This window comes from Brachyistius frenatus, unplaced genomic scaffold (assembly GCF_029030835.1).
Source record: "Brachyistius frenatus isolate BFR_SWC_R1_liver_20210118 unplaced genomic scaffold, ASM2903083v1 Contig_3, whole genome shotgun sequence".
In the NCBI taxonomy this organism is placed as follows: Eukaryota; Metazoa; Chordata; class Actinopteri; family Embiotocidae; genus Brachyistius; species Brachyistius frenatus.
In genome coordinates, this window is record NW_027210602.1 from 10470441 (window position 1) to 10494714 (window position 24274).

Consider the following 24274-nt stretch of genomic DNA (forward strand, 5'->3'; position numbering starts at 1 on the left):
TGGTTACTCGTGCAGTGGACCGACATTAGTTCATGTTTGAAAACATCGTTTCCATGAATGAAATCATCACATTGATGGGATTTGTAAAGCAGTGAGATGTGGGAGGGGAGAGAGAGCGGCAGCGATCCGGAGATGGACAGAGGAGGATCGTAGTATTTCAAACTTTAAGCACCCAGATCATCTCAGTCAGCTGCATCAGTCACGTCTCTCTCTCTCTCTCTCTCTCTCTCTCTCTCTCTCTCTCTCTCTCTCTCTGTGTGTGTCTCTCTCTCTCTTTCTCTCTCTCTCTGTGTGTGTGTCTCTCTCTCTCTCTCTGTGTGTGTGTGTGTCTCTCTCTCTCTCTCTCTCTCTGTGTGTGTCTGCTTCTCCCACATCTGTATGTTGTGTGTCTGAACAGTGAGCATGTGTCCGTGACTTCTTTTCTGAATGTGTGCAAGATGCCGGCTGTGTGTTTGTGTGTGTGTCAGTAACACGGTGTTCCTGGGATGTCTCTCCGTGTAGTTTGATTTGTTCTTTTGGTTGACCTCAAACACTTTGGAGCAGCGACCATGCTGACCCACCTCCGAGCTCGGAGCAGGAGTCTGTTCTCCGGCTACAGCCGGACTCCAGCCACCAAAGACCCGGTCGACCCGCTGGATTTAATCAATGCCTCCGTTAAGCCGTGGAACTCCATGCAGGTCAAGACCATTGATTTATCCAAGTTTTTGCAATTTGTTTTCTTTCTACAAGTTTCTCTGCTCTTTATGTAACATGTGAAAATTTAGCTCGAAATAAAACTGGATGCTTTTTTTTTTTTTTTCTTTACCTAAAAGCTGTACACGTTATGGAAAAGCCCAATCTCAGCTGTTTGTTAGGAGGGCCAATAGCTGCCAAATCAAAATATGTAAAATAAAATTAATAAAAGTTACTGTTTTTATCTTTGATCACAGATGCATCTTCAATATGAGATCTAAATTACTTTGATAGTCTCTATTTCTCTGAACTTTTGTATTTCATACTCGGTATTTGCATTTATTTCCTGATCCTTTGGTAATTTCTTCATATGGTCTTGATCACATTGTATAAAAGCTGAAAATGCAGAATTCACCAACAGAAAGTTTGTTTTATGTGTGCAGAACCTGAGCAGGGACATCTATGATCTTTATGCTGAGTATGAATATGAGGAGGTGGAGGATCGACTGCTGGTGTCTCCCTCCCACCTGCTGCTCTCTCCAACCAGACACTGTGTTCTCAACATCAACGTTGGAGGAACGGTAACTTCACAAACACATTGTTTGAATATTGTTACACAGAATAATAACAGAAGGACTCAGTCATTGTCAGATTTGTTTTTAAATCTGCCACCTCCAGAAAAATAACCAGTTTAAGCCAAAGGCTTTGTTATTTACTCAATCATAGAATTATCAACAGATGAATTAGGTGTCAGTAGCGGCCTCAGTTGCATGGATACCACAATTTTTATTTTGTGTTTTTTTTTTTATTTTTTGTGAACTCAGCCAAATCTGTCGTTTGTGATGATTTTTTATTTTTTTTTTTTTTTTTAACAGAAAACGCTGACTGGTCAAGGTCAAGTGATAACTGTAATTTTCTTTTCACTCATTGTAAGCCTTTAAAAAGCATTTTCTATAACTATGTTTATATTTAATCCCTCATGTTTTGATTTATCCAGGTGTACCAGCTGCCCTACAGGTTAGCAGCCCAGTACCCAAAGACCCGGATCGGTCGCCTGGCCACCTACACAGACCACAACAAGAAGCTGGACCTGTGTGACGACTATGTCGTCCAGAGCAACGAGTTCTTCTTCGACCGGGACCCGAAAATCTTCCACAACATCTTTAACTTCTACAGGTGAGATGAAATGAATAAAACGATATACAGTGCATCCGGAAAGTATTCACACCGCTTCACTTTTTCCACATTTTGTTATTTTACAGCCTTATTCCAAAATGGATTAAATTCCTTTTTATCCTCAAAATTCTACACACAATGTAATAAAAATAAATTTAAAAAAAAAATCACATGTACATACAGTAAGTATTCACAGCCTTTGAGCTCAGGTGCATCCTGTTTCTACTGATCATCCTTGTGATGTTTCTACAACTTGATTGGAGTCCACCTGGTAAATTCAGTTGATTGGACATGATTTGGAAAGACACACATCGTCTTTATAAGGTCCAACAGTTGACAGTGCATGTCAGAGCACAAACCAAGCCATGAAGTCCAAAGAATTGTCTGCAGACCTCTGAGACAGGATTGTATCGAGGCACAGATCTGGGGAAGGCTACAGAAACGTTTCTGCAGCATTGAAGGTCCCAATGAGCACAGTGGCCTCCATCATCTGTAAATGGAAGAAGTTTGAACCACCAGGACTCTTCCTAGAGTCGGCCGCCCGGCCAAACTGAGCGATCGGGGTGATCAGGTGACCAAGAACCCGATGGTCACTCTGACAGAGCTCCAGCGTTGCTCTGTGAAGAGAGGAGAACCTTCCAGAAGGACAACCATCTCTGCAGCACTCCACCAAGCAGGCCTGTATGGTAGAGTGGCCAGACGGAAGTCACTCCTCAGTAAAAGGCACATGACAGCCCACCTGGAGTTTACCAAAAGGCACCTGAAGGACTGTCAGACCATGAGAAACTAAATTCTCTGGTCTGATGAAACAAAGATTGAACTCTTCGGCCTGAATGCCAAGTGTCATGTCTGGAGGAAACCAGGCACCGATCATCACCTGGCCAACACCATCTCTACGGTGAAGCATGGTGGTGGCAGCATCATGCTGTGGGGATGTTTTTCAGCGGCAGGAACTGGGAGACGAGTCGGGATGGAGGGAAAGATGAATGCAGCAATGTACAGAGACATCTTTGATGAAAACCTTCTCCAGAGTGCTCTGGACCTCAGACTGGGGCGAAGGTTCATCTTCCAACAGGACAACGACCCGAAGCACACAGCCAAGATAACAAAGGAATGGCTTCGGGACAACTCTGTGAATGTCTTTGAGAGGCCCAGGCAGAGCCCAGACTTGAACCTGATTGAACATCTCTGGAGAGATCTGAAAATGTCTGTGCACCGACACTCCCCATCCAACCTGATGGAGCTTGAGAGGTCCTGCAAAGAAGAACGGGAGAAACTGGCCAAGAATAGGAGACAAGCTTGTAGCATCATACTCAAAAAGACTTGAGGCTGTAATTGCTGCCAAAGGTGCTTCAACAAAGTAGAGCAAAGGCTGTGAATACTTATGTATGTGTTATATTTTCGTTCTTTATTTTTAATAGATTTGCAAAAATTTTAAACAAACTTTTTTTCACATTGTCATTTTGAGGTATTGTGTGTAGAATGTTGAGGGAAAAAATGAATTTAATCCATTTTGGAATAAGGCTGTAACATAACAAAATGTGTAAAAAGTGAAGCGCTGTGAATACTTTCCGGATGTACTGTAAAACTGAGTTACACACACACACACACACACACACACACACACACACACACACACACAAGTTCACACAGTGAGTTCCTCTCTCTTTTCTGAATGACTTTGCGTCCTGTCTCTGTCCTCTCCATCAGGACCGGAGTGTTGTGGATCAAGGACGAGCTGTGTCCCCGCAGCTTCCTGGAGGAGATCAACTACTGGGGCGTCAGAATCAAGAACTGCCAGCGCTGCTGCCGCATCTCCTTCGAAGAGAGGCAGGACGAGCTGAACGACCAGCTGAAGATACAGAAGCAGCTCATGGCAGAGGTGCGTGTTGTATGTTATTAATACAGTATTCAATGTAGGTACATTTACTGAGCTGCTGTACTTGAGAAGGACCGTGTTGAGGTACTTCACTTGAGAATTTATGTTTCATTCTGTTTTTATCCGACAGCTTTCGTTTTTTATATTCGGATCTTAAATTAAAAACATGACAAGCTTATAAAATACAATATTTAAGATTAAACAGTTGTCCAACTCCTCCAAAGTCAGTCCTAGTCAGGGCGCTTTGTTGTAATGAGATTTTTATGGGCTCTCATATTTCACAAAAAAGAACCCCTTAGATTCATCTTGTGACCCTTTAAAGGGGCCTGTCCCCTATGTTGGGAACCAATCTAACAATCTAAACAATCTAACTGTGTGAAGCAGCTGAAAGTGGCCCCGTCAGGTTCAGCTGTAACAGCAAAATGCTGTTTATACGTGGACGCACAATTGTGTGGAAAACTAGTACCTTTATTTTGAAAAGCTTCACGTTCGTTCCATCGATCCACGCAGGACGTGTTGGTCTGTTTCTTCAAGTTGTAAGATTTTGGGCTCCAAATAGATGACACACATATACAGCACATGTCGATGGATTTCCATTTGTGGTTCTCAGTGTTGAAAATATTTATCAATCAAATTCCACAGTGCCCCTGGCATCTGTAGGAGATGAGTCATCACGTTTGTGCAGCTGTTGCTGTGACGACCCGCTCGGCTTCCGTGTGTTTAAAAGTGCTGCGAGGTGAAACGTCAGCACATCATCACCTCCGACTGCTGCAGTGTGTTTTTATTTGACCTGAGATGTTGCCTGTAATCTGCTGACGGACTCTGCGTGTGTCTGACCTACATTATAAAGCAGAACTCTGTCTTGGCAGATGGGGAGAACAGAATAAGCTTTTTTTGGCACAGAGTCCGACAGATGTCTCCATCACTGATTTCATCTCATTTAGTTGTACCAGTTGTGTGTTTTTCTTGACATTTAGCTTTTAGATCTTTAAATCTCTTTCACATCTTGACATTTTATTTGTTTGGTTGTTTGCTTTTCCTCATTTGAAAATAACAAATATTCATGAATGTTTTTACTCCCATTATTTCTCTTCAATTGCCTTCAGTATCATTTCACATTAAGTGTAGTTTATTTTTTCCCAGGAAGATAAACCATTAGTCCTGTTTGTATCCCGTGTTTGATGCGCCTCCTCCAGCTGGAGATGGAGGAGGACGAGGAGGTGTTTGACGGCATGGCCTTCGGGCCGACCCGCAGGAAGATCTGGAACCTGATGGAGAAGCCGTTCTCTTTGGTCACCGCCAAGCTGATGGCGGTCATCTCCTCCATGTTCGTGCTGGTGTCGCTGGTCGTCATGACGCTCAACACCGTGGAGGAGATGCAGTACAAGGTGTGTGTGAGACACTGAAACATGCGAAACCACTGTTCAGTGATAGTTCAGCATGCAGACAGGCAAAATAAGTATTTGTCCCGTCTCCTCCAGACAGCGTCGGGCCAGCCCAGCGGCAGGTTCTACGGCGAGTACGTGGAGACGTGCTGCATCACCTTCTTCACCCTGGAGTACCTGCTGCGCCTCATCTCCACCCCAGACATCAAGTGTTTCGGACGTAGCGTGCTGAACACGGTCGACCTGGTCGCCATCCTGCCGCACTACCTGCAGATGATCCTGGAGTGCTTCGAGGACGACGACGTGCACCCGCACTCTGGAGACATCGAGACTGTAGCTCGTGTCGGAAAGGTAAACACCGGTGGGTGTGATCGGTGTGATGGGCAGAAACATAAACTCCAGACATTTTTGTGTCTCTTCTTGTGTGTTGTTCCTCCCTCCCTGCAGGTGGGTCAGGTTCTGAGGATCATGCGTCTGATGAGAATCTTCAGGATCTTGAAGCTGGCTCGGCACTCGACGGGCCTCAGAGCCTTCGGCTTCACACTGAGACAGTGTTACCAGCAGGTCGGACCGTTTCCGCAGCTTCTGTCAGATCAGAGACTTTTTCAGGCATCAAAACACACGCAGCCTTTTACTTGTGTTTTCATACTAGTGATGAGCTGATGAACGCTTGTTGGGAAATGTCTCTGCAGGTGGGCTGTTTGCTGCTCTTCATCGGCATGGGGATCTTAATGTTTTCAGCCATGGTGTACAGCGTGGAGCACGACGTGTACAACACCAACTTCACCTCCATACCACAAGCATGGTGGTGGGCCGCAGTGAGTCAACCAGCACACACACATTCACACAAATCATCAATCTGTTCTCCAATCTGCTCTCCCTCTCTGTTCCATATGAAAGAAGACGCTAACGGCACCGCAGACGTCAGACTCTCTCTGACAGGGTTCACAGGTAGAAGCTGTCAGCATCCTCCTTGTTCCCACAGTTTGTGCATGTTGCAGAAGTTCAGCATTAATTACTGAGACATTTGCTCTGAAAGAATGCAGGATATGCAGGGAAGCCCCTCGTATGTACATAAAACATATACAGCAGCAGGTGTATAAGTACTGTGAGCATTTCACGTCTGTGAAAGATTCATATAACAAAGTTCCGTCCAGTGTGCGGAGATGTTTCCCACAGAGAAAGCTGATAAAGAGCACACAGCCGTCTCCCTTCAATAATCCATCCGTCCATTATCTATACCTGCTTTGGCCGGGGAAGCTGACTGAGAGTGACGGAGGAGGACACCTTCGACAGGTTGTCAGTCTATCACAGGAAGACAGACACCCAAGTTTAATGATCCAGAAGTCTGAGGCAGGAAACACTTGTTGAACAACTACTCTGTAAATAAAATGGCTGTAACTCAAGTCAATGACCTCAGTTAAGATTTGAACATATTTCCCACTGATAAACTGCATGAACAGGACCACTACGCTGTGCCGGCGGTGGAGAACAGTGTGGCTGCATCCATATATCATTCTGATGGAGATAAAGTCACTGAGGCTTTTTTTTTTTTAAACCAATCACGATGGTCTCATTCAGCACTAAGCCCAGGAGGGTGTGAGGGCACCTTCGCAAAATACTTGTTTTGGTGGAACATTTGCACGTGTGGAGGCGAGCTTTGGTATTAAGATCCCCACATTAGACTGGAAGGAGACCAACTCTGCATCAGAACTCACCTTTTTCAGAGTGTGTGTTTGTGCTCGTAGGTCAGTGACCGACACACAACCCCTGCAACGGAGTTTTGAAAACAATAGCACACACGATGGAAGGGGAGGAGAACATAATATATACCAACACTCTACATCATGTGAATCACACTGCAATAAGACTGACTTTGAAACACACAGTTAAACATGTTTCTGCAGACATTTTGAAAATAAAGGGAACATTTAGACATATTTCTTTTGAGCCTCTAAACTGGTGATTTCTAGAAGTCATGTTAGCGTGTGATGCTACAGATACTTACTGCTAACATAGTTAACCGCTGTAGACGTTTCCGACCATTCACACGCTGTTGAGGTCTTTAATAGTTGGACATCTCTTAGGTTTTAGAGAACGTTACTTTAGTGATGGATGTAATAGAGAGCAATAGAGAGTTTTGTTCTTATGCTGATTAGTACAATAATGCTGTCATGGCTGCTTTATAAGGGAGGCTGTGGCTCAGTCAGTAGAGTGGGTCGCACACCAAGCAGAAGGTTGGTGGTTCGATCCCCAGCTCCTCCTGTCCACATGCCTAAGTGTCCTTGAGCAAGACGCTGAACCCTAAGTTGCTCCCGATGGCGTACCATCGGTGTGTGAATGTTCTCCTGACGGCAGCACCTTGCATGGTGATCTGTCTCTTTAGTGGGTGAATGGGTGAATGGGAAAACCACGTTAAAGCGCTTTGAGACCGAAAGGTGACAAAGCGCTTTACAAGTACAGACCATTTATCATAAGGTGATAGAATCAGTCAGACAGATCATTTCTCCATATTGCTCTTGTTTTGTTCTTGTCACTCCATCAACATGACAAACAGCTGGTGTTGATGTTTTTTGTTCTGCAGCTCTATTCGTACAGCTGTCAGATAGGTTGTGCATCCGGTGCTACAGTTGAGTGACTCGCGTCTGTCACCATGTTGCTGCTTCACTCTGTGTGTAAGGTGCAGCACAGAGCAGTATTATTAAACATATAATGATGAAATGTGTGGATATAATTAATTATTTCTACGTCGTATTAATACCAATGTTTGTTAATGCAGCGAAGCTTGGATATAATCCCACAGAACTATTACAGAATATAAATACGCCGAATGAGTGTTGCTGAAAAATTGTCAGCCACAAATACGATACATTTCTCAAAAATGATATTTGAATTATGTCTTTATCCTGTTTATTCTCCTCAAAAACATGTCCTTCCGAATCAGAAGTGGGTGTTAGTGTTCGGCTTGACATCCATTATAATGTCCCTATCTGAAAAACAGAGACGTGGACGTCCTTCCTCTGCGTTGTTAAACTCCTCCGTCCTCTCTGATCCTTCAGGTGAGCATCGCCACCGTGGGCTACGGCGACATGTACCCAGAGACCAACCTCGGTCGCATTTTCGCCTTCGCCTGCATCTCCTTCGGCATCATCCTGAACAGCATGCCCATCTCCATCCTCTACAACAAGTTCTCCGACTACTACGCCACGCTCAAGTCTCACGAGTACGCCGACGTCAGCAAGACGCGCGGGAAGGTGCGCTTCACCAGGCGGGCGGCCAAGCGGTTCGCCGAGCACTGCGACGACGTGGTTCCGCTGAGGCCGCAGTGAGGCGGTCCGCCGGCACAGTTCAACGTGTATGGTAGGAATTCACTTCCTGTGACACCTGTTTGGGAAATCATCGATTTGTTACAATGGAAACTGCAAACTGTTCACTCTACCTGTCTTTTTCAGGCCTCCACGCTGGGACCAGCTGTCTGCACGTCTCTTTCATGCGGACGCGATATCTCAGGAATGCTTCGAGGGAACTTCTTCAAACTTCATTCACTCGGACTGAAGGATGAAGTAAATATATTTCGGTGATCAAAGTTTCCGGTGACCGCACGTCCGTCCCGTTCTCGTGTATCGGATATCTCGGGGAACTCCTTGAAGGAATTTGGCACAAATGTTCACTTGGACCTGAGGATGAACTAAGTGGCCATAACTCAAGAATCCATTCGCTGATTATGGTCGATGTGCCGGAAAACTAATTAGGAGTGACAAGCTATTTGTGCCACTCGATGTAATTCAGAGTACAACCGTGTGTGTGTGTGTGTGTGTCTCTCTCTCTCAGTCGGTGTCTAGAGCAATTATCTGCACATTTTATTTCTGATGACTGGTTGGAAAGCATGTCTTCAGAGAATGACACTCTTACCTGCGATCGTGCCTCCGTTTTACACCTGACAGCGTGAGTCCCGGTGGCGGAGAAAACCTCCAACTGTCTGGACCTCCGTTAACAAAGACTTCATTCAAAATATCACGCCAACATCAGCATTGTTAAAGGTGCATTTTATTCTCATCCTCGAAGTCTATCCCACCATGCATTTGGAGAAAGGTAGAGAACAACTACCTGAACCAGTGGAGTTCGGAGGAGAATCCGATTTGATTTTTCTCCATCTAGACAGGTCTGTTAAAGCTGTCCGTAGCGTCCTCTCCTCTTCCTCCGTCCACGCTGTGTAAAGCTCGTATATAATCCAGGATTCACCAGTTCACGACAACAGGACAGAAATAAATCGGAAGTTAAAGACCTGCCATCTGGACGACGTATAAGGGACCTGTTTATCTGCCCCACGTGTCTGTATATCTGTTCTTGTCCGTGTGTGTGTGTGTGTGTGTGTGTGTGTGTGTGTGTGTGTGTGTGTGTGTGTGTGCGCGTGCACCGTCATCAGTCCTGAATATAACACAATTGTATAACTTCTGTCAAATACAGCAGCTAAAACATATTTATTTAATGAGTCTCTGGAGCTGCACACTTCTCGTCCTTTAGCCGAACACACTGAATAAAATATCAGTCTGCTCGACTCAAACTGATTTTACAATTTTACTTTTTTTTTTTTTTATTATTATTGCAGGGCAAACCGAATCATTAGTTTTACTTTGTCATGCTCACACAAATAACATTTTTTTTAAAAGTCTTTTAAAAAGTGTTTTAGGTTTGAGAAGTTTTTTTTTTCTTCTTCTTCTTTCTCGTTAGAGACCAGAAGTTCCAGCTGTTTTTTTTTTTTTTATTTGATTTTTTTTTTAATCACAACTTGGGTTCAGTAAGTTTCACAATAAAATGTATTCAGCTGATACAAATAATCACTTACAACATACAAAATATTAAAAAGCAAAAAATGGAATCACTCAGCATAAGCCAACTGCAGAATTTTAGTTAAAGGGCCAGTTTACCCAAATGACCAAGAAACAGATCGGGTGTTGTTATGTCCATCTGTTCTAGTTTCTACTTCCCATTCCCCTCCAGAGATACAGACTGATAACTATTCAAACCAAATACTATTTGTATGACAGAAGCCACGACAGGACGGTGATCTATTTTCATGTTTTGGGTGAACTGGCCCTGTAACACTCCCGTCTGTAAATGCCAATTTTTTTTATTTTTTTTTACTGTGAGCCTCAACTGGAGAGACCAGCAGGTTTGTTAGGCAGCGCTTTTTAAAAAAAAAAATTATTTATTTTTTTAATAATACTGCATCGTAAAAGACTTTGTTTGTTTCCTGTTGATGACTCTGCACCTGTCTGCACTGTACTTTTCAGGTTTTTCAGTCTTATGTGTTGGTCAATGGAGCTCACCACTTACTGCAGATGCTTTACTTTATGAGCTCCAGGTGGGTGAAAGAACAGTTTTTCTACACCACCATGAATGCTTTTAATGTGAAGAACCAGCGAAGTCATTGGAAAGAACGTGAGCAACTCAGAGCACCGAGGAAGACGTGACTGACTGTAACTGAAATAGTCAGTTAACGGGACGTGAAGATGGACCTTAACCTGCTGCAAGTGAAGACTGAATCCCTCAAATGAGAGCAGCCATCTTTACTGGTCATGTTATTTGCAACCAGAACCTGCGCAGTACTTTACTGATGGATGGAGATGTTTAAATGTCCCATATTTGAACACTTTTCCTGTTTTATTTATATCTATGATAAGGTACCGTTGTGGTTTTAAAAAAACTAACCTCTCCTCTCTCAATCTTCTCTGGAGCTCTACCAAGAACAGGCTGTTGTGTGTCTATGCCTTTTAGGAGCACTGATGTCAGTGACCCTCTCTTCTGATTGGCTGATTCGTTTCTGAGTGACATGTTCAGGCCGACCACAGCTTTTCTTCAGCTTCTGGTTTGCCGGCTCCACGATGGAAAACCGCCGTGTTTTCTTCTTTATAAAAGGTCGGACAATAGGACGTGCTGAGGGTGGACATATGACATCAGCGCGAGTTTGTGACATCACAAATTTATGAAAGTCCAAAAAGCAGTTGCTGATTGTGTTTGTTTCTCTGTGGAATGAGCGTTTTGACACTTGAACATTATTTATACACCACAACCTGATTTATAATCAATAAAGAAACAGAAATCTGAATTTATGCAATATGGAACCTTTAAGGAGAACTAGATGAAAAAAAAAAGTCCCCTTGTGGGATTAATAAAGTAACCATCTCTCTCTCTCTCTCCATCTAGATCGCAAGATGGCGCCTTCCTTCTTCTGAATTAAAGCTGCTCAATGGCGAACAATTTTTCTGCACTAAGTATTTTGGCCTCACTTTTGGGGAGCTGCCATGACATATTTATAAAAAGTACATGTGATGAACAACAGATTTATTTGAGATTTACATGTAAAATGGGCATCTGTGTGTTTGAAGCTGCTTTGTTGAAGCATCAGCTCACCCAAACACTTTCACGTTTAACATTATTCACATATTCCAAAAAATATTTTCAGTCCATTTTCAACAGAGCCTGAAATTACACCAACTGCTGTCTCCACTTCCAGAAGACGTTCCCATTCGCTGCCAGAAACATTCGGCAGTCTGTTCGGTGTTTTTAGGAAGAAACAAAAAGCTGCACAGGAAGTGATGCGCTTCATGTCAGCAGTGTGTTTAAAATAAAAAGTCTCTACTTGTTCAGATTCTCCAGCAGGATTTCAACTCCTTTGTTGTTGCTGATGCTGCTGAGCTCTGACGTGATGGACTTTAGCGCCGCCTTCACCTCCGCAGCCACCGATTTATCACAGCTGTTCAGGAGGCTGCAGATAAAAAACACAAGCAATGAGTTTTAAACAGGAGGATTCATTCCAAACCTTTTGGTTTCATTCACAATACAAAGACAGACGGTTTGGAAACATGTCGTTTTGGCAGTTAATACAAAGTCAAAGTTTAAAAGTTTGTCGTCGACAGTTTTCTGAAGAGGTTTCTGAAGCCCTGGCGTCGCCACCTTACTCCCACCACGATGCATTATGAAGCCTGTTGCTTCAAGCAGAACTTGAGTTGAGTCTCTGTTTGTTTGACTGGCTGACACCTGTAGGAATCTAATCGACTATGACAGCGCCCACCTGTCACTCAAAGCAGTCCCGCCCTTAACTGTGCAACTTCTGTGGGATATAGCTCTGCTTAGTGCATATGAGGGATCATAGGCTGTATGCTCAAAATATATACTGACTGTAATCATTGCGTAACACATTGCTTATGCAGGAATTTAGCACGTGTACGAAATACACAGCGTGACTGACCTTTGGGTGTACCTGTTGCAAAACAGGGAAGAGAGAGTTCAAGAGTCCAAGTGTAGGATAACTCTATATATGGTATAGAAAACCGTTGAACTAGTAATGACCCAGACAGGAGACCAGGAAATCAGTAAGTGAAAGGAAGAAGTAAGTAGAACAGGCTCAGCACGAGACAGGGAAGTGGAGAAACTGCCAGCACGAGAGGTTGTACATTAGTTCTAAGTAAACATGCCCAGGACTGTATAAAAGTGTGCGCTTGAACTGTATGTGACAGACTCCAACAAAGAGACCTCCGGTTGATGTTGGGCTCTCCAAGATATCTTGTATGCTGTACTGAATAAAGATAAGCCAAGAACTAAATCCGCCTGAAGACTGCTTCTATCAACGGACTCGGGGAAACCAAGTGGTGGTTTCAACACTTCACACTATTCAAAACAAGTGAGATATATAGAAATTCACCTCTGTGGAAATTGGCTGTAAAGACCAAAACTGTTTTTTTGGACCACGCTGTAAACATTTCAGTTGGAGAGTTGCCATTCTAACATGGTGGTCAATGAGTCCAGCCTCGAGTGGCCACTTGAGGAACTGCAGTTTAAGCACATCATTTTGCAGCTCCAGAGATTCAGATACTTTTAGAAACATGTTTACTTTAGAATACCCTGTGAACACTGCTGACAAACAGCTTCTGGTGATCCAGAATACCTCAGACATCATTTTACATTTTTGATGATACATAATCTGGATAAATAAACAAACAAACCACGTCTTCATAATGTCAGTTAGATTACAGTATGAATGCTTGGTTTAAGTGTGTTATCAGATAAGTAGTAGTTATGGTGAGTGAATGTGATGCCCTGCGTGTGAGTGCGTCTGTACACACTGACCTGCAGAGCACCATGGCTCCTCTGTTGACTTTGACCCAGGTCTTCATGTTGTCGGTCCCCACCGTGTCCACCAGGATCCTGCCGAAGCGCTCTGAGAGGGCGAGAGAGGTGCACATCATCAGGGAGCCGGAGGAGAGAGAGATCGGAATGTTCACTGTGTGCGTGAGTGCGTGCGTGTTTTTACCTTTCTTGCCGGCCTCTGCTAAAGTAACGTCCTGCTCTATGAGCCACTTGAGCACCAGGTGACCTGCTGGATGTTCCGCCATGTGAAGCTACAGAGGAAACAACACAGTTCAGAGTGATGAAGAGCAGCTGAGACGATCAACAAACAAACCATTTCAGGGAAAACAACTTCTGATGGATCCCATCTGTTTGTGAGGAAATCTGCTCTGCGAGCTTCTTTTGGTAAATAATCTACAACTAATAAAGTGTTTCACTGCTTTCTCTCTCTCATAACAATTTTATATGGAAACCATGAAGTCACACTGTGACCGAGTCGCAAACACAGTGGCTCCGACTGTCTGCTTACAGTAAACACAAAACAATATGAATGCATTTGTGATTATGTCATTATAGGTGCAGCTATGATGTACACTTATTCAATGATATAATCACTCCTGTCATATAGGGCCACTTCCTGGTCACAAGTCTGTACTACAACAACAACCTGTTTACACATGCTCTCTAAACACTGAAATAAATGCTAAACTTATATCACTATTGAAATATCATTCAAAAAATGTAAATGTATTGTCTTTGAATTTTTGTTGTTGATGAACAGTGTTTGTTTACATTATTAGATTCTGCGTGGTTTAGCTTCCACACACGAGATGGTATATCAATCAATGATTTACAATGTCTACTGATTGTGATGAGTATATATACCACCTTCAAACATGGGATATTTATGGTTTTGAGTCATAGCCTGTTTTATGTTGCTGTTCTTTAGTTGTCGTAATTAAAATGTTGCAAAACTGCATGCTCTATTACTAATACATATTATTTCTGCCCATCACTTAAGCCTATTTAATTATGTTGTTTTATTTTCAAAGGTTAGGAAGAAAAAAGGCATGCTGGGAAATGCTGAGGCCAAATTAAACTTTTCATCAGCAGCGCCAATCATAAGTAGGTCATGCTACAGATTGAGAGACTGAAACAACGAGAGGAAGATGAAGATAAACTGCTGTTGGAGCTGTGATATAGAAAAAGTCTCTTAAACGTGGTGATTCCTGAAATATGACAGAGGAGCGATGTGTCACTCACAACTCGCCACCGCCGGCTGATTTGACGTACGCTGTTTTGGCCTTAACAGCTCATTGAGGAAAAAGACAAACAGGATCTTACTCTAGGTTTGATTTATACATACAAGTTGCTCAAACTGCTTTCTCAGTTGCAGCAACAAGACAGTGAAGTGACATGTTTTCCCTACAAATATTACTGAGTACTTATTAGTTTAATATCCATTTACAACTAATTCAATTTTTTTTCTGAAAGACAAAGGTTTGTTGTAATTAAGGTCTGATGACGTATAAACACTGGTCTGTATTACAGGTGGATTAATTTGTGTCATACAGAGGCCACCGTGTGACAGGTGAATCAATCATTTGTATATTTGTTAAACATAACTGTACGTCAGATTGAACAGATTGAAATTAGTATTGTGCGATATCTGCTGCAGTCACTTATTGTGCACTGCCTTTGGTTCCAATCAAAACAAAATGAGAACCTTTCACAGAGTTGGAAATTGTTGTGAACATGTGACAATGTTGGAAAGTTCTTTTTATTTTTACAGAACCTAAAATCTCTCGGATGTAAAACGTGTCGTCTCACCTGTCCGTCGATCCCTCCCGGCAATAACTCCTGATTGGCCAGCTGAGCCACAGCCGTCATGGCGGGCCGCAGGTCCCCGCAGGCCGACGCCAGGATGTCACTGATGGTAACGCTGGTCGCCTTGTCGATCACCATGGTGTCGGCATTGTCACGGAGATAGTCCAGCAGCGGGGGGGAGATGACCTCCAGCAGCTCCTTCCATCGAGTCGCAGCGTCTTTTTTACTGACGAGAGGGAGACATCTGAACGTCAACCTTCTCCATTCTTCTCACATGAATGCATCAACAACAAAGAGAACCACAGAACAATAATGTTACTGGAAAAAACAAAACAGCAATGACACGTGCTGAACCATTTTTCTGCAGCAGCTTCTTGATCAGACTGAAACCATTGTGACTCAGCCGGGTTTAAAGGAACCAATTAAAAACTAAAGGTGTGATCGGGACATTCACTGATCTGTGAGTTACTGACCTCTGCTGGTCACCTACAGGAATTACAACAGGAAGAATGGAGGTGATCTGTGTCAGCTGCAGTGGATTGTGGGTGGAAAGTTCATTGTTAGCTCACATCAATTTGACCAAATACGAGAACACTAAATCACCCTCACTTGTTTAACAAGATTCTCAACTCTTCTCAGGAAAGATCCCAACGCCCAATGAAGGTCAGACTACAAGTGTCACTGCTTTTTAAAGATTTAGGCATTATAACCATTATATAGACCTCATAATACAATCATATGAATAACATGTAAAATAAATACATTTTAATGTTATTTGTATTCTCGCTTTCCATGGAACACTTTGTTTTCAACTTGCGTTCTTACACTTCATAATTTGAGTGCATACGTGTGTTTCCACTGTCAGGTATTAAAACACGCAGAGTACTGCGAGTACCTGGATGGTGTACTCATAAAGGTCCTTAAATTAAGTATGAAACGATGGGACACTTTTCACTCTAAACGCTGGCCATCGTGGGATGTGTAGTGGAACGGGAGGAACCATCCAACTGTTGTCAGAGTGGCAGAGAGTTCATCACATTTTTCGCCATTTGTCCGTCGCCATGGACGCGCTGCTCTCAGACAGCTGTTACCTGTGTGCGTTTCCGTCTCCTCGCTCCAACACCTTGATGATCTCCGGCAGCAGGTGAGCCGGGTCGCGGGGGCTCAGCAGGTACAGCAGCACCTTCTTCCCATATTTGTTACCGATGACCTCATCCAGAGACAACAGGATCTCCTGAACACGCACGAGACGATGACTCAGACAGGTCTTACATTTAACTGAAGGATCTGTAAATGATTCTAATCATCAAACTGCCGTCAGAGCCCATCAATTTGTCCGACTGAGAGTCACATGATCAGACTTACTGAGAGCACGGCCTGTTTGACCAGCTTGGTGTCGTCCACACAGTCGAATGTGGCCAGAAGAACCAGGTGACCGAACTCCCCCTGCGGAGGTTCACAAATTATTACAGATAACATGAAGCCATTTCTGTCCCACGCGTGTTCTTCTCCTTCATCTGGACAACATTTTGGACTCCAATCACTACTTCTATTAGTTTGGATCCTTCCTGCTTGTAAATGATCATCATTTAGTGTTTCTTGAGTTATTAGAACACTGACAGTTTGGTTCTATTGATGAACGGAGGATTAAGTGGAGCAGCACTCACCGTGGCAAACTTCACCATGTACGTCTTCATGGTTTTGATGATGACTTTTCTGTCCTGAAACAAAAAAAAAGAAAACAAACACTTGTTTAGAACTCATTTGTTTCCTTTTACTCTTTCATTTCCTGAATCTTTACATGATGTAGACACGGGTAGAAAATAGTGTGGAAGATGCCCAGCTTTAATCTGCAGCTGCCATGGCAACAAATCCTCATGGTAATGCAGCTGATACACATCATCCCTTAAATACTGAAGCCGGCTACATTATTCAAACAACAAACACCCTAAAGACTGAAGGCTTAGTGACCCACTGGAGCACCACAGCGGCAGAAGGGCTTTTGGACAGGTCAAAAAAACATAAAAGGTTGGTGCAGCTTTATATTAGAAACATGACACGTAGCAGGCAAGCATTTCATGTATATTCGGGCTTTTACTACATTTCTAAATATTGACTCTGAATTTTAAGTATATTAGTTTCACTACTGCATGGTCACATGCTGGCTAATGTGTGCAAAATCCAAGGAAGGCCTGCATGAATACGTTAATTAGAGGATGTCATTGGGGCGGTAAGGCCGGTTCTGATTGTACCTGAGGACAATTACACCTGATGGAAAATGGAACCCTAAACGAGAGAGAGCACAAAGGCTGGCAGCATAAAGCAACAAGATGCATATCATTCTTCAACTGTACAATTTAAGCTTTCTATTTGAATATAACCATTTTCCTTTTGAGGGATAAGAAGTCAGCTGTGCGTGTGCGTGTGCGTGTGCACACACCTTGGCTGTGCCGTGCCACAGACAGTGCATTGCCACTCGGGCTCCGTCGTGTGTGTGAGCCATGTAGACGACCGCCTCTCTGATGGACTCGATCATCTCCTGCGAAAGAACAAACACAAAGACAGGAAACGGGTTGGTGGGGAAAACGGTCGGCACGTAAACACTCACAAGATATTCTTTGTTGTAATGAAGCAGTCATATAACGGTCTGTGATTTCTTTTACTTCGATAGAAATATACAAGATAATGGGAGCCGTCAAAGAGCTGCTCACCGTTCTCAGTTTATCAGGAGCAAACAGGAAGTAATCCAGGAAGACTTTGTGGACCAGAGAGTGTTTGATCACTTGTTCTCTGAAACACAGCAACAACAAAGGAAGTGAAGAAATAACCCACATACTCAAATCACATTAAATTAGATGAGAAACAAGGAGAATAAAAGAAGACAAAGTGAAAACAAATGAAGAAGCAGATGTGTTTCTTAAGCTAAGTTACCCAAAAAAATGAAAGAACCAAAGTTTCCAACTAAGCAAACAGAAGAACTGATCTGACTGAATTAAACTATGAGAGTAGCTTCAGATGTGTTCTTATCACAATTTCCCAGCATGCCCTCTTCCTTTGTAACTGTGACCAAGTTAAATAGATGTTGGCAGGGAAAAAAAAGTATACAAGGTGGGACGGTGAAATATACACCTGTCACACTTTCTACCAGTCAGACTGAGGGTCCAACCTCCAATCACTCCTTCGAAAAGTCAAGATGGATGAATGACAGTAACTGAGTACTCAACAGAGTAGCTATAATAAAAAATGATCTACAGCAGTGAAATTGGGTGTGTCCATTGAAATGGTTCCACTGGTTCTGATCCGACAGCGAATATTAATTTACCATAATAATAAAGTGAATTGCATCCACTTTCTTGCTGGTGCTGTTTTATCTGCACTTAACATGATGTTTCTTTGTTTAACGACTGTTTATCCAATAAACAGTTACTTGCGTCATGTCAGGAAACAGACCATGTTTGTACTTCATGAACTTAATGAAGTGTCAAAAATGTGGTCGACTCATCAGAACAGAGATTCACTGAGTGTTGTTGTTGTTGTTGTTGTTGTGGTTTTCTGCTCTTACTTCTGAGCCATGGGGGTGAGACTCTGCTTCATCTCGTCGATGATGTTGTTCAGCTTGTCTGGGTTCGCCTCCAGAACTTTCTCGATGGTGTTACACACTGATGACTGGAAACACACAGGCAGACAAATGTTCACTGACCGTCGATGAGAAGATGTTGGAACAATCAAACCATTTCAGTCACTCAGCTGTCAGCTTGTTGTGCATTTTCTCTGCCATCAGCACATTTCATGTTTGGATGCAGCCCTTGCTTGTGTGCGTGCGTACCTTGCAGATTGTGAAGGTGTTCCCGTACAGCTCTTCGGTGAGCAGCAGCCTCTGTGTGAGCACAGCTTTGTCGTTGTAGGCGTACTCGATGATGGACGAGGCGGCAGCGTGGCGAAGCATCGTGCGCACGTGACCTTTAAACGCGAGAATCACGGACCCCACCAACTCCTTGTTCCTGGGGAGGAAATAAACACATGAAAGGCACAACATTGACATATGTGCACAGTTACCAGTTTATTAGGTACATCCAGATAATACCAATCCTGTCTAATCCAACAGTCCTGCGTTCAGGACGTTTCGTACTTTCTGCTTTCACGTAACTTTATCATGTTTGAGGAAGTATTTGGTGAAGTGGACTAACTTCTGCGTTTATTTTGTTTAGACCGTTTTGATTCAAATTGGGTGGACAAAATAAAAAAACATTTGTAAATGGACGTCTGCTGAAAGAGAAGAAGACGAAACCAGTTGGAGCTGACTCACCCGTACATCAGCAGTTTTTTCACCACGTGTTTGCCATACTGCGACTTGCACAAACCGATGATGTCATCTGACAACAAAAGACAGAATGTAAATGTTTGGGGCTTCACTCATATTTCAGAAATATAAAAACAGGTCAGCATTCATCAGATCTTGGTGTAAAAGACATATTATATAACAATATAAATATGAATATGTAAGCAGGGTGGTACAAGTCTTCGTCGTGGTAGCTTATAAAGGTACAACAACAGGTGTAGTGATGCTGAAACAACACTACACCACCTTTTTCTCCCAGTGAGGAAATCAAATGTTCAGTTCTCTCAACCTGGTTGAAATTCATTCACATTTGTGAAGTGCTTGAAGATCCAATCATCTCAAAAGAGGATGTCAAATGAAAAAAAATCAATAAAAAACAAGTAACAGTCAAAATTGTCCTATTGAGATTTAAGCTGTACTGATTGATTCACAACGTCAACGTGAAGTTTCGTTTTGATCCGCCCCCTTTTGCCCCGTTAAAGCTGTTGCATCACATGTTAACACAAACACTTCCTTCATCTGTTTCAAACTAAAAGCCCCATAGTGTTACAGTAGAAACATTTACAGGGACCTGGATTCTTTGATCAATAGAGCTTCATCATAAACGAACAGACGGTACTTTTCACATCAGTTTTTGTGCACAACCTCTTCACCTCCCTCTTAAATCCAGAGCTCTGTTTTGAGATGCCAACAGCTGATTCTGCTCTGAACTAACAAGACAGGTTTTTAACAGACATTTTCCAGACATCACCTTTGCAAGTTGTGCAGTTCAAAAGTACAACAAATCACAACTTCTCGTGCCGATCTACCCACGAGTCCTCACTTATTCTGGGTAAAAATGAAGGCGACTGCCTAATAATGGTAAACATGAGAATCACACGCACACAAGCTGCTCGAAAGGCATCAGAGGAAGATGAAAAATGTGGCGCTCACCTTTGAGGTCATCAAACACTTCCAGTCTCTGCTGGTGGCCGCTGAACTGGATGAAACACTGCAACACTCGCACCGAGTCGTGAGCGAACGCCATCTAGAGGCAGGAGAGGGAGAACACACGACCGTCCACCAGATTTAATAACATGCAGACAAAATACAAGAGACTCTCTGCTACCTGACATATTTACTCTGGAAGTTCATTACTGTCAGTGACAGAGAGGATGGATAGTAAAATATGATTCAAGCTATTATAATCCAAAGTTTTCCTTTGACGATGTGCTGCACAGCTGGAAGCAGGACTTAAAAAGGACAAACTGCTGATCTCTTCCAAACGACCAAAACAACAAATCTGCGTCCGGCAGAGGAGACGCACCTGTTTGATCTTCCCGCGGATCAGATCATGGAGCTCCTTCATCAGTTTCTTCTTCGTGTCATCGGTGCATTTCTTCCTGTGGACACAAACATCATCTGTCAATACAAGCTGCCACACCACGCTGAGATTAAGGTTCTGACAGGAGGACCGGGACCGTCTGTTACTGGACAGAAACCTCACACCAGCCTCTGCACTCATCCCAACAATCACTAATGCAATGTTTTTGAGTGATGGTCCCGACCGGGGGGCGGGGGGGACCACTGGAAGCAGATTGGCCGTGCTGAGAACGAGCTGAAGGATTTTCTGATTGCCAGAGTTATCATTGTGAAAAATAAAAGAAAAGAATAGTCTAATATTCATATCAAACAATCAAATTCTACAAAAATTTTAGTTTTGTACTGCATTCTCATTTTATATTTGTGTTACACTTCACTGTGTGTGTGTGTGTGTGTGTGTGTGTGTGTGTGTGTGTGTGTGTGTGTGTGTGTGTGTGTGTGTGTGTGTGTGTGTGTGTGTGTACCTCCTGAGCTCCTCCCACACTTGTTTGGAGCGGCAGATGATCTGGAACATGTCCTTCCTGTCCACCTCCTGACGGCTCTTCTTCAGGTCCTTCTTCCTCTGCTGCCTGTTCTTCTTCAGCTCCTCCCTCGTCAGCTGCTCCCGCTGAGCCTTAAACTCACCTTTCTTCAGCTTTGTGGCCGTTGGACCTGATCACACACACACACACACACACACACACACACACACACACACACACACACACACACACACACACACACACACACACACACACACACACACACACACACACACACAGGGAATTACAACGGTTGGGTACAACTTTACAGAAAAAGAATTACATTGAAATAAAATTATAACGAATGCTTCAGGACAGAATATGTGGGTTAATTGTTTTATCCACTAGAACAGATCTCTCTTTCTACTAATTCCTCCTCAGTACTGTGATCCACAAACTATCCAGCAAGTCTGATTAATACATTTATTCTTTGATTTAAAAATGGTCTTGTTGTTGTTATTTGGTCTTTCTGAGGCTAATGAAAGTGGTCAATTACATTTTATGAAAAAGATGTTGGTATCTGCAGTGTGTAGTGGTACTTGAGTGGTTCATGGTCTGTTGTTACAACGTGTGTGCAAAATGCTGCCATGTTTCCATGGCAATATGTTCAACTGTAACTAAATGATTTACGCAGAGTACTGCCAGCATACAGGGTTAAATCAAGGATCGGTTACCATGACAGCCTCTCTAAAAACATAGTGCTACAGTGGACATGTTGTCTCACCTTCACCCTCTTCTTCCTCATCTTTCGCTGCCGGCCTTTTTCTCTTCCCTAGCGGCCCTTTTCCAGCTTTGGAGAAAGCTAATTTCTGGTCTTTCTTGTCGCCGTCTTTCACATTGCCTGGCCTGCTCTTCCTCTCCGTCTTGTTGTACGGTTTGAAGGGCTTTTTGCCGCCCGGCTTTCCACCAAATTTGCTCCCCAAGGAATCTGGACAGAGAGAGACATGCCAATGACAAAGCTGGCAAACTGACAGTGTACGTAGCTGGTTGACATCCAGCAGATTTTACCTTTTCCTTTATGGGCAAGCTTCTTTCCGCCTTTAGGAGAAAATGGCTTTTTGTATTTGGCCTCCATCGTAGCGTGTGTCCAAGAGAGAAACTGAGATGGAAAAAAATCCGAAAAACAGACACGTCATAAGAAACCTGAGCAGCAAAGATCTGTACAGAGCAGCGTTTTCAAAGATTTGTGGAGGACTAAGATTCATTTGTTTACGTTTTTCCATTACAAGTATGCAATTTCACATCATTTAGGACCATGATTATTATCAGCATATCTGTAGAAAAGTTATAGAGCAAATAATAAATTAACAGCTTGGTGGTGTCTTATGATGGCTGGAAAACAATATATAGTTATGTTGACGGGCGGTTCAGTGGCTGAGCTGTAGTTCTACCTCAGCACTTCAATATTGGGACATTTTAAGATCAGACTTTGTCATCTTTAAATGCTAAACGTTAAATTGCAAAACAAAGTTTGCCACGGGTTAATATTAAATGTAGGCGTGTTCAGCACAAAAATAAACATTATATGGAACTACAACTGGGCGACGTGGACAGATTGCATTCTCATGACATATTTGACCAAATCCCTTGTTACCCATATTGCAGCAATACTGCAGGGAAGACTATATTTATATAACACGATTTTTCATCAGTAATTATCAGTAACTTTGATATAATGATTACATGAATGAAGGCAAATAAAAGAACCGCTAGAACAATCTGGTCAGTTCAGTAAATACATCACTTCACTGTAATGCAGCCTTTAAAACCAGTACCAGACTCCATGATGTTACAATAACCAAAATCTGAGATATCTAGTCTCATATCACAATATGATAAAATGATGATATATCATCCACCTCTAGATTGAGCTTCAGAAATCAGATAAAATATGTAGGTTGAAAGACAAGAACTCAATATAACAACTTTTACCATCTGATATTAAAGATATTAAGAGATGCAAACACACGCGGGATGAATAACACGTGGAAACAACAGTGAGTGGGAGAAGTACACGTAACGTTCTTCATTCACGCAGTAATGTGCATCTATTTTAGGACACGTTGACAATTCAAAGCCGTTTACTCACTTTGCTGAACTCAAATTAGTTTTTACGAGACAGTCAGATTACAAACAAGAACATATCTCAGGAATAAGAAACTCAACACTCTGAAGAAACCTTTTTCATGTGTGTTCATTCTATTAGTACTTCTACTGATAATAAATAGTTCCATTTGATATTTGAATGCCTCACATTTACTTTATTGTGTTTGTTTGAGAGGGTTGTCGCTACTTTTACGTGGCTAAAGCGCCTTTGCACGTTTTCCGAAGCTCGTCAGTTCCTAATAATAATAATAACAATAATAATAATATGAGTTAGTAACTGTTATTATATTAACACAAATAATGTTATATTATAAAAGAACAAGGTATCCAAGATTTTACGGGAGAAACTTACATTTCAGATGCTCACACACGCCGTCCCTGCACTGTCCCATGCGTTCTGCAACCAGCACGGTTTACGGCACAAACCGTCCAATCAAACGGAACCTTTCCTGCCGTAAAACGAAAGTTGTTGCGACAATTTACCTCTCTGAAATATAGCACATTACATTTTAGCACTTTTAAAATCGTCATATTTAGATATCTTGCGCAGTCCCACAGTGTATCAATAACAAGTTACGTCTGTTTCTATGGATGTTTGTCATCCTCGGCGTGATTGTGAAGATGCGCCACGTTTGTTTATCGTTTGTTTAAGTAGTGTTTAAAGGGGCAAAGCTCGTTTCTGTGGAATCCTGTCCAATTAACATTTAACAACCTTTCAAATTCTCCAACCGTAAATTTTCATTTATTCACAAGATAATCACACTTACTCAGCTTTGTTTGAGTTTACTGCCGGTTTGGTCGCAATTGAAGCAACTCAAAAGAGCAAGACGACGATTTTGAACTACATTAACCGTCAGCCTTTGCAGCCTGACCTTCC

The 24274-nt window shown here is 42.7% G+C and overlaps 2 protein-coding genes across 2 annotated transcripts; one reads left to right on the forward strand and one right to left on the reverse strand.

The window, feature by feature from the left end:
- The first annotated feature begins 205 nt into the window (after positions 1–205).
- Positions 206–8441, forward strand: kcnv2a (potassium channel, subfamily V, member 2a). Its single transcript, XM_069706746.1, has 9 exons — positions 206–677; positions 1116–1253; positions 1670–1848; positions 3559–3730; positions 4924–5115; positions 5209–5463; positions 5560–5676; positions 5805–5930; positions 8172–8441. Exons 1-9 carry the CDS (start codon positions 549–551, stop codon positions 8439–8441), a joined length of 1578 nt encoding a protein of 525 aa, XP_069562847.1. The 5' UTR covers positions 206–548.
- Positions 8442–11442: 3001 nt separating this feature from the next.
- pum3 (pumilio RNA-binding family member 3) lies at positions 11443–23806 on the reverse strand. Its single transcript, XM_069706257.1, has 18 exons — positions 23750–23806; positions 22300–22390; positions 22016–22219; positions 21235–21421; positions 20715–20790; positions 20342–20435; positions 19376–19442; positions 18896–19070; positions 18632–18735; positions 17781–17859; positions 17510–17608; positions 16737–16790; positions 16435–16515; positions 16161–16303; positions 15073–15295; positions 13427–13514; positions 13243–13333; positions 11443–11881 (listed from the first exon to the last, which is right to left on the reverse strand). The coding sequence occupies exons 2-18, from the start codon at positions 22364–22366 to the stop codon at positions 11752–11754; spliced, it is 1962 nt and encodes a 653-aa protein (XP_069562358.1). The 5' UTR covers positions 22367–22390; positions 23750–23806; the 3' UTR covers positions 11443–11751.
- Positions 23807–24274: the final 468 nt, after the last annotated feature.